Raw genomic sequence first — 10,378 nt, forward strand, 5'->3', positions numbered from 1 at the left:
CCCAGTGTACTTGGCTGGATGCCTCAGAACAGCCTCTACAGGTAGGATCTCATGAGCAGGAACCGTAGGCTTGAGAAGAGCCAGTTTGCTGGAGTGGAGGCCGCGTGCAAATGAAGAGTGTGTTTTTACAGCTTGAAGGAAGACACATTTGCTTTCACGGCCCTTTACACAGTGGTGTCCAGAGCTGACTTAGAAGTATGAACTGTCTCTGGAGCTCTCACAGGAGGGGCGTCCTTCTCAGACCAGCTTATCCTGTGGGTCTGTAGCAAAGGCAGAAATAACTCCCCAGCATTGAGTTTGGCTCCTGTCTGACTTTCTAGCTCTAGGCTGTACCAAACTCCTTTGGGACTCTAGTACTCATTCCCCTGGGTCTTTCTGCTCCCATGAGCTTGTTTTTCTTCTGTTACTCCTACCTGGGCCACACACACAATTAAATGCAGGGTAGTCACTGTCGTACACAGGAATGCCCCTTCTAAGATAGCTTCCCTGCAGGGGGAGCTGATGGCAGTATGGGTAACCGCCGGTTCTCAGCGTTTACTCACACATCTATCTATCTATTTACTTATCCCAACTCGTTTGTAGAGTTTTGCTACCTGTGGCTCTGATACATCTTTCGGGTCTGGCTTCTGTGTCACTTTTCTGTTCTCAAATTGTCCCTGGAGGGTACCTGCTGCTTCAGATCGCAGTGACAGTCCTCTGTGTCTGTTCACTTATGGTCTCATCTTTCATCTCCTCTAGCCCAGCTGGGAGCTGTAGACTGTCAAGGATGGTGTCCGTGTGGTCAGGTACTGCTTCTGTGATGTCTAGCACAGTGGCTGATATACACAATATCATGGATGAATGAGAGATGTACATATTAATATACATATACAGAAAGGTATATGCAATTGGTTGAAGCATATCCTCAGTGGTCAGATCCATAGCTAATGAAAAATCATGTAGGGAAGTTGTTTTGGGGGGTTACACAAGCCACAATGGGTTCCAACATACTCAGCTCACTTCCCCATTTGACTATGAGCCCCTTGAGTAGAGGAAGAGTTGTGTTTATCTTTCAAATCCTAAGAAATAAGCAGACAGCCAACGATGCAGGGCCAAGACTTGTTTTCTGCAAATGTCCTATTTACAGGATAAGGAGGCTAGGGTGTAATGAACAAGACACAATAATATAATACACTTGTTTTGCCAGCCACCAAGGATACCTGGGTAAATATTAGCCAATGTGAAGCCCTTTGCTTGCTATTAAGATTTACTGATTTCAATAGAAAGGAACCTAAACGCTGGGGCACATTACATAACCCAAGACACCAATGATAGCCTCTAATTGCCCAGTGGCTCATAAATGCACATCGGCTCTGTCTGTGGTTACATTAAATGGCCCAGTCCAAGTAAAGTGGGATCTGCATAATAGCAGATCTACCCTGTGACTGATGGGTTTGGTTAGTGGATAGATTTACCTGTTTCCTTGGCCTATCTTAGTTCTGCTCACTCTTTCAACAAACAAATCAACATCATAGGCTAATCCTGTGTGTGTAAAGCTCACCTCCCAGTAAAGTCCAGTTTTTCCAGATTAAACTTCACAATAATATCTCACAGTTCTTATATAACAGTGGCTGTTGTATAGGGAGATTAATGTGGTATCTCATTTCTTCCTGGTGTGATCTTATTCTTGTCTTGCAGACATGTCCCCATCTCTAACCCTCTCTATCCACCTGTATCTCTGTGATCACCTGGAAAGGTTAGTATTCAGTATGGGTCAGAAAATTGACTGGGAGATTGATGATAACTAGTTGTTTCTAAGCCAAAAGTTATTTGGCATGACTTAGGAGAACAGGAAGCGAGCTATAGAGCGTGGCAAAGGAGAGGGGGGCCATGCTGGCATCCAATCCACGACTGCTGCCCAGGACCTCAGCTGGTGGTTTGTCATGTCTTAGCATGACGGTATTCAAGCCATGTGAGGTGTGAAAAAAAATATATATATATATACCTAACTCCAGGCTTGGTCTGAGGACAACCACTTGTGTTGGTTTAAACCACACAACTCCACTCTTGAGTTAACCATTGAAAACTAATGCAAGAAAACATCATTGTGAGGCTTAAGATTCATTAAGGTGGGCCTGAAAGAAGTCAGCCTTTGTACAGACAAAACTGAACAGCACCACTTGCTTGCTTTGCCCAACATGGATGCTTCAGATCGGAGGCGTGTGTTCAGAGTGTTGGTAAGTGCAGACCATCTAGGGAAGGCACTATGGGCCCTGGCCTGCTCCTGTTTTACCATTTGCAAGGCCAGGAAGTGAATGTTTTATTTTGCTAACACAGTCATGGAGAACCCAAACTTCCTGGGGACATGCCCTCGCTTTACAGAAAGACCCTTCACCTTCAAAGTGAAGCAAACTTTAGCAGAGCGGAGAAGGGTGGAGGGCCAGACACGCTCGGCAGTTGATATTTCAGAAGTCATCTTGAGTTGTAATGTGTGATGAAGAGTGTGTGGCTTCCATGGAGAATGCTGGCCTTAGAACTGGTAATAGGCAAGAGCCAATCAGTAAGGCGCTTCCTCGCGCCTGGCCAGGAGTATCTGTCACCATGAGTATGGGTCAGACTGCTCCTTGGTGCATATGCAGTGGAAGGGAGTAGCTGGGGAAGAAGTCTTTGGCCTCTGTGCCCCACTTGGGGCTATCCTCTAGTCTGACTCTTAGGGACTCGAGGTGAGAGTGAGATGGACAGAGCTCTCGGTGTGTGCAGGGCTTGTTTGGCTCTCTTGATAACTCTTGTTCTTATTTGAGAGCCCGGCCTTCACAGTTTAACACACCACCATGGCTGTGGTTTCTTCTCCCAGCTCCCACTTCATGCGGCCACTGTGTATGTTTACCTGGGTGAAGGCCAGGAACAAGGCGCTAAGGGCTATCACTTTTGTTTAAGATGTGTCACTAAGCTGGTTTCGCTTCCTAGTTCTTATGAGCAAACACATTTCTGAAGGGGGATTTTGAGATCTATTTTTAAAAATATCTTTGCATTTAATGAAAAAAATACCACAAAGACAGTGTTAACCACAATGGACACACCTTGAATTTTTTTAGGGGTCGGGTGAGGCAGAGGAAGAGGTATTCTAGGCTTAAGACCCTTGAGTTTCACTGTTGTTAGTTGTTTAGGGGAAAGCCCCAGCACCGTTTTGCTGGAAATCTCTCTCTCTCTCTCTCTCTCTCTCTCTCTCTCTCTCTCTCTCTCTCTCTCACACACACACACACACACACACACACACACCTGTCCTTGATAAGAAACTGGTGATCTTGTTCTGGAGGGCTGCCTTCTGTTACCGTGTGTTATCCCATCACATTGATGGAGAGAGTGACAAGCACCCGGTCTGAACTAGGCGGTGGGATCTAGGAACTAGATTAAATATGGTCCTGCCTCCATAGAACACCAGTGAAGTCAATGTGCATCAGCTTGATAGTATGGACTAGCGATGACCACCCTCATTCTATGTCTGTTAGGAATCTGGGCAGACTATGGTGAATGAGTAGAAGGAGGTATGTAGGTCCTCAGACAGAGCCTCTGAGATCACCTGGTAGGCTGTGAGCTCTGCTGAAAACAATCAAGAGGAATTTTAACCAGTCCTGTCTTCAAGTGTTCTAGAGATGCACACTTTTAGGATAGGGTATTTGAGAAATGAACCAAAGCATCACTAGTGCTGGTTCAGAATGAAGGCAGTGAGCTGGTGTGCCACTTCCAGCCTTGGTTTGGGTCTATGTCTTTGGAGAAGTCACTGAAACTTGTTAAGTCTTAGTGCCTTCATTTACAAAAGAAGATCAGAACTTAATCAGAATACCCCTTGATATATTGGTAACAACAAACAAGACAATTTAGTGGGTATATTGATACACTGATATAGTGATGAGTTTTCTTTCTCAGTTACTTATTTTTATATACCACAAAAATATGAACAGTCCTCCAGGTTTGTGATATTACAAAAATTATTGTATAGCAGCAGGTAAGATTTTAACACAGACATGATTTGCACAATAATATCCAATAAGTAAAGGCACAGGTTATAATGGGTCACTCCACTTTTAAGGTCCTGTGGGACAGACTGCAGTCAGGAAATTCTTGAACATATTATCTGTTAGTAACTTTCCACTTGGTGTCTTTCCCACTTTCTATGTGACATAGAGGCTATGTATGGTTTATTCTGGCATCCAGAACAAATGACTTGGTTTGTGTAAATGATTAACAAGCCTAATAATTTAGAATTTTTCTTTTTAGAGGTATTTGGGTCTGTATGTGAGTCACTTACCACAGCGACAACTATAATCTTACCAACCTCTCTAATGTGTTTTCAGATCAGGGCACTGACAGAAAGGATGTTCAAACATCTTCGAAGATGGTTTGTCACTCACATATTTGGGCGTTCTCGGCAACGAGCAAGATTGGTCTCCAAAGATGGGAGGTGTAACATTGAGTTCGGCAATGTAGATGCACAGTCAAGGTTTATATTCTTTGTGGATATCTGGACAACTGTACTTGACCTGAAATGGAGGTACAAAATGACCGTGTTCATCACAGCCTTCTTGGGGAGTTGGTTCCTCTTTGGTCTCCTGTGGTATGTCGTAGCCTATGTTCATAAGGATCTCCCAGAGTTCTACCCACCTGACAACCGTACTCCTTGTGTGGAGAACATTAATGGCATGACTTCAGCCTTTCTGTTTTCTCTAGAGACCCAAGTGACCATAGGTTACGGATTCAGGTTTGTGACAGAACAGTGTGCCACTGCCATTTTTCTGCTTATCTTCCAGTCTATTCTTGGAGTGATCATCAATTCTTTCATGTGTGGTGCCATTTTAGCCAAGATCTCTAGACCCAAAAAACGTGCAAAGACCATTACATTCAGCAAGAATGCAGTGATCAGCAAGCGTGGCGGGAAGCTCTGTCTCCTCATCCGAGTGGCGAATCTTAGGAAGAGCCTTCTGATTGGCAGTCACATATATGGTAAGCTTCTGAAGACTACCGTCACGCCTGAAGGAGAGACCATTATTTTGGATCAGACCAATATCAACTTTGTAGTGGATGCAGGCAATGAAAATTTGTTCTTCATTTCCCCACTGACAATCTACCACATTATTGACCACAACAGCCCTTTCTTCCACATGGCAGCAGAAACACTGTCCCAGCAGGACTTTGAGCTGGTCGTCTTTTTAGATGGCACAGTGGAATCCACCAGTGCAACCTGCCAGGTTCGCACGTCGTACGTCCCAGAAGAGGTGCTTTGGGGCTACCGTTTTGTTCCCATCGTATCCAAAACCAAGGAAGGGAAATATCGAGTGGATTTCCATAACTTTGGTAAGACGGTAGAAGTGGAGACCCCTCACTGTGCCATGTGCCTCTATAATGAGAAAGACGCCAGGGCCAGGATGAAGAGAGGCTATGACAACCCTAACTTTGTCTTGTCAGAAGTTGATGAAACAGACGACACTCAAATGTAGCAGTGGCTTTTCCACCTACAAAGAGTCTCATAAGGACCTAAGCGCTGGCTGTGTTCAGAAGCATCCTGCAGTTTTGGGGGTCTGAAAGCAGGATGAGAACCTGTGAGGTCTACCAGCACAGTCACCCCTGAGCCCCGTGGCTATGATTCTACAAGACTCGTAGCTCTATAAGCCTGCAGCAGTAAGCGTACGGGGGAAGCATGTGCATGAACCTGGCATGTGGAAGTCAAAAGGAGCTCAATTGGATCTTCACTCTGACTGTGTAAGCTCATACAGTGTTGGTGGAGGCAAATTCATCCAAGGACATGCGAGAGAGAACAGCCAGGAACTTCAGAAAGCTTCAGGAGCTGGTCATATTCCCTGTTTGACTCTATGGATGAGAAAAACGCCACATTTTATCTTAAAGGAGACTTTTATAAATGGAAAATCTGTCCTCCGAGTTGGGAAGTGAGCAAGCCAGTCACTGACAATAAGAGACTGTCATACAAAGAATCACTAAAGGCTCTAACTTCTTAAGCTCTGCCATCTGAAGCCTTTGTATGAGTCTGGGTCCATGTTTCAGAAGGGGTAAGATGGCATCCAGTGACTGCACCTTTCTCAACCCAAGGTACAGGAGAACAGGAAGCCCCAACCAATTTCATAACTAACTCAGATGCCGCAGCCCATATAGGAATTGGCCTGAATGATTTCCTGTGGTGCAATCAATGGAGGCCAAGTCCATTCTTTAGACACTAAATGAACATTCTCTTGCAAAGGGGAATGTTTGAGTTGAAAGTGTTGGTGAAGAGGCTGAAGAGATGATGCCCTTTGTAAGTTCGTGCTGCGCACGCATGAAAACCTGGGTCTGAACCTCCAACAACCACATACAAAGCCTGACTTAGTAGCATGCGCTCCCCCCCCCCCAATCTTAGTACTGGGGAGGTAGGGATAGGAGGGGGTCTCAGGTTTGCTGGACAGCTGAATGGGTGAGGTCCCAGTTTAGGGAGAAACTATTTTAAAAACTAAGGTGAAGGGGCTGTTCACGAGAAGACTCTGTTGAAAGCACTGTGGCTGCTCTTCCAGAGAACCTAGGTTTGATTCCTGGCACAGTGCTGCATAGCTATCTATAACCCCAGTTTCAGGGCATCTGATGTTTTTTCTGCCCTCCATGAGCACCAGGTGCACAGACGTACGTGAAAGCAAAACACCATACACATACAATTAAAAAGAATAAGGTAGAGAATGACTGAGGAAGAAATCTTATGTCAACTTCTGATCTACACACACACACACACACACACACACACACACACACACACACGGCACGGTGGTGTTTGTTTCAATATTCAATGGATAGGTTATGGGACCACAGGTCTGGTAAAAGCGGCTTTATTCCTTCCTCTCTCTCAAGATGGTGCTGAGTCCCGGGAAAGCAGTCAGCCTGGAGGGGGTATGATGTTAACACTGAATGGTTCTTGTGTTTCTCTGGCTAGTGGTTGAACTGCAATTCTAGGTATGAAGAAGAAAGGAATGAGATCCAGCACCACAGTCAGGATGGTGCTGCATTCTTCTCTGAGGGAACAAGTCAGCAGGAGAATTTGCTTTGGAGGAAGGTTCTAATGTGAACGTCTTGTTCGTTCCTTTCCATACCTGCATCATTCCGAATTCACCTTGGGGGGAGAAAAAGTAGAGTTCAAAGCTGCTCAAAAATCAAAATATCTTTTAGTATGTGATTAATAAATTTCTGAAACCGTATGAACAAAAAGTGTCACTTATGCGTTTACTGTGACTGGGTGACTGAGGAAGATATTCTTGCCAAGGCTGACCTTCTCCTGAAGGGGGCAGGACAGGTGGGAAGGAAGCAGACTGCATGCCTTTGTCGTCTAGACTTCCTAGGCGGAAGTGAGCTAGGCTGCAGACAAGTCTCTTGTGGTGCAGCTCCAGCAGTCCCTCCAGCAGTCTTGGCACAGAGAAAGACAGCTGCAAACCCTTGGAGAGCTTTGCCTTTCTGTTTTAGGGCCTGCGTTTGTACAGACCTTTACACTTGTCTTGGTCCAGACCAGTGGCACACCTTGTCAGAGGCCACACTAGTGAACACATCTGGCCCACGTTGAAGGTGACTCTGTGCCTGTAAATGACATGATTTGCTGACCAAACTAGAAGACATCAGATATCACAAGCGCAAGGGAGCTGGGATTCTCTGCTGGTTCATATACAGGATGCCTTACCCACCTGCAGCTCCTTATAAACCAGCAGGAATGGTATCCATTAAGGTCACACACTCAGGGCCTACTCCTCTGCTCTCTTCCGCTCCCTAGCGGTGTGCTTGGGGGACTTCCGGGAGTGCTCAGGAGCAAGCCATCTCTTTGAGCGTTAAGGGAGTTGAGCAATTTGAATCTTGCTGGTTGGTAGGTTTCTGGGTTGCTTCTACATAGTCCTTTATCAGAACCCAGGATCTCTACGCTTGGGCTTTCCTTTCTCATAGACATTCTCTAGACCCATTAACACACATCCTGTAAAAGCTCTTAGGGAGTGGGGTTGGGGGTCAGGCAACTCTTGAGAGTCCTCAGGTATGCTTGGAGCTCAAAACCAGAATTAGAAACCCCGGGCACTGCAGAGAGGGTGCTAGCGATGCTAGCAATGTCACAGAGACCACTGAGGGGAGAAAATGAGAAGCAAGTGGTATCCGGAGGCCAACTGGTGAGCGCCAGGGTGAAGGGTCAGTTCTTTGTTCCAGTCCCAGTAGGACCTGGGCACATCGGAACCACTGTGTCTTATACGTATGCCATCTTACTATATTTACTGTTTATCCACTTCACAAGAAAGTCTATATTTCTTTAAGAAAAACTGCATCCTATGGTACATTGTCATGTTCAAAGTTTTTCTTGCTGCTGATCCCTCTTGGCTTGGCCAATTTATCTCTGTTGCTATAGGGATATTGACATGGAGAGCTGGGTCCCACTTGAACCCTCCTAGTCAATATTTAGAATGTAGATTTGAGAGGCTAAAGGGCAGGAAAAAAAAAAAAGAGCAATTCCAGTCATAATGAGACGGTCATCAGAGCATCCACTTTCACCAATAAATGGCTTTGGACATTAAAGATAAACTTCCTGGGTTCATGGCAGGAAGACTTGGACTAAGTCCCTTATGAGGCTTTTCTGAAACCTAGAAGTGAATCTTCCACAATGCTTCTGTGACTGGCATGAAGATGCATTCCCTTCCTAGAACAAACAAGAGGAAAACTCTTAAGGGGCAAGAATGCAAATGAGCCCTTGGCCCCACCCCTGGGCCGTGGCTGTCTGCCATTACAGGAAGTGTGTGTCAATCAAAGCTTGACAGGCAAGATAGAGCATTTTATTTTGGAAGCCAGAAGTTTAAGAACAATGACTGGAATTTCCTCTTTCTGTCCAGTAAGGGCTGTATGTCACTGGGGAGATAAAAGTCCAGGGGCAGGGAATAAAGGTTATCAGGAACTGCGTAACACAGAGTCATGCAGAGGGGGTGGGGGGCATGCAGGAGGAGGACTTTTGGAGGAAATCTATTTCAATGTCTGTCATTAAGTTTCCATTAAAAGAACATTCGGTTAGGAATGCAAAAATAATTTAATCTCTCCAGCCAGATGCACACAGCTGGACTCTTGGAGAGGAGCCCCACAAAAGGGGATTTGTACATTCATTGGGCTAGGAACCAGCATGTGCCTCCAGCCAGCCCACCTTTGAATGCTCTGGGTGTTCTGGACACAAGCACACTTCAGACAGGGAGAACCCCAGCCATAGAGGTGGTTTTTAAGTATTTCCTTGCCGTAGGTTCTGCTTTAAGCGTTAAAGATATCTTCCCTTTTTAATAGCCACAGCAACCTTGGGAGGCCAGTACTGTTCCCATGCTTATTTCTCGTGTGAGGCAGCTGAAATAAGGGTACTGCTCAGCAACAACAGCAGCAGGCTGGGAGTCAGACACAGCCGATCTACCTGAAAAGTCCATGAGTTTAATTCTCCTCTCTGAATCCTGAGATAGATTCCCCCTCTGAGACAACACACAGGGCCATCAGACATTGACCTAGAATCCACAGAAGGTCAGTGTCCTTTGTCTGGCCATGCACTTTGGGAAACGTGAGTCATAGTTAGCACATGTGGAAGTCTCTGACCAGGCTTAGCAAGTACTCCTTAGATTATGGGATTTTGGGGGGAGGGGGCTGTAGGCAATCTGCTTGGTAGAACTCCAGAACTACCGTAGGAGTCCTGTAGACTCATCTAGTTTGTCCGTGCAACCAGTTGCAGATATATGTACGTGCGTGTATATACGCTTATGTGTTAATATACATATATGTGTATATAATATAATAAAATATACATATATTTATTTTAAACATTTAAATGTAATATTTCAATAAATATAAATATAAAAATAATAACAGTCAAAATATATATTTAACACTTATATGCATTGAATATATACACACACCAATTGCATGTGCTAGGCCTTATGCTTATGCTATAGGCACATATAATTTAAAACTGTAACATTTTATTACATTTTATTACAGTCTCTAAGGGAGAGGTGTCTTTCAAATAGTTTAGCTTTATGAGCCTCAGGGTTCTTATTTTTTTAAAAAACAAAAACAAAAAACACAAAAGGACTTTGGACAGCCAGGTGGTGGTGGCACATACCTTTAATCCAGTACCCAAGAGGCAGAGACAGGCAGATCTCTGTGAGTTCCAGGCCAGCCTGGTCTACAGAGTGAGTTCCAAGACAGCCAGGGCTACACAGAGAGCCCCCCACCCCCTACCTTGAAAAACAAAACAATAAAAAAGGGCTTTTGAATAGAGTTGGAGAAGGGTTGAAGGAAATAGAAGATGAGAAACTTCCTTTGTAGAAAGAGCAGTGACTGACCTGCCACCAGGGGCAGGAGCCTTGGAATTGAACCC

General features: G+C 45.0%; 1 protein-coding gene across 4 annotated transcripts in view; it reads left to right on the plus strand.

Moving 5' to 3' along the window:
* Kcnj1 (potassium voltage-gated channel subfamily J member 1) overlaps nt 1-9,737 on the plus strand; it is a 31,669-nt gene extending 21,932 nt beyond the window's left edge. For 2 of the 4 annotated variants that reach the window (XM_021207754.2, XM_029543481.1), the window contains one exon: nt 4,335-9,737. In XM_021207754.2, coding sequence (XP_021063413.1) covers nt 4,356-5,474 — 1,119 coding nt within the window. In that variant the 5' untranslated portion in view covers nt 4,335-4,355 and the 3' untranslated portion in view covers nt 5,475-9,737. Of the gene's footprint in view, nt 1-1,677; nt 1,736-1,998; nt 2,217-4,334 lie in introns of those variants that run through there. The other 2 variants (XM_029543482.1, XM_021207753.2) reach the window with 2 other exon arrangements.
* Nucleotides 9,738-10,378: the final 641 nt, after the last annotated feature.

The sequence above is a fragment of the Mus pahari genome, chromosome 10 (assembly GCF_900095145.1).
Source record: "Mus pahari chromosome 10, PAHARI_EIJ_v1.1, whole genome shotgun sequence".
In the NCBI taxonomy this organism is placed as follows: Eukaryota; Metazoa; Chordata; class Mammalia; order Rodentia; family Muridae; genus Mus; species Mus pahari.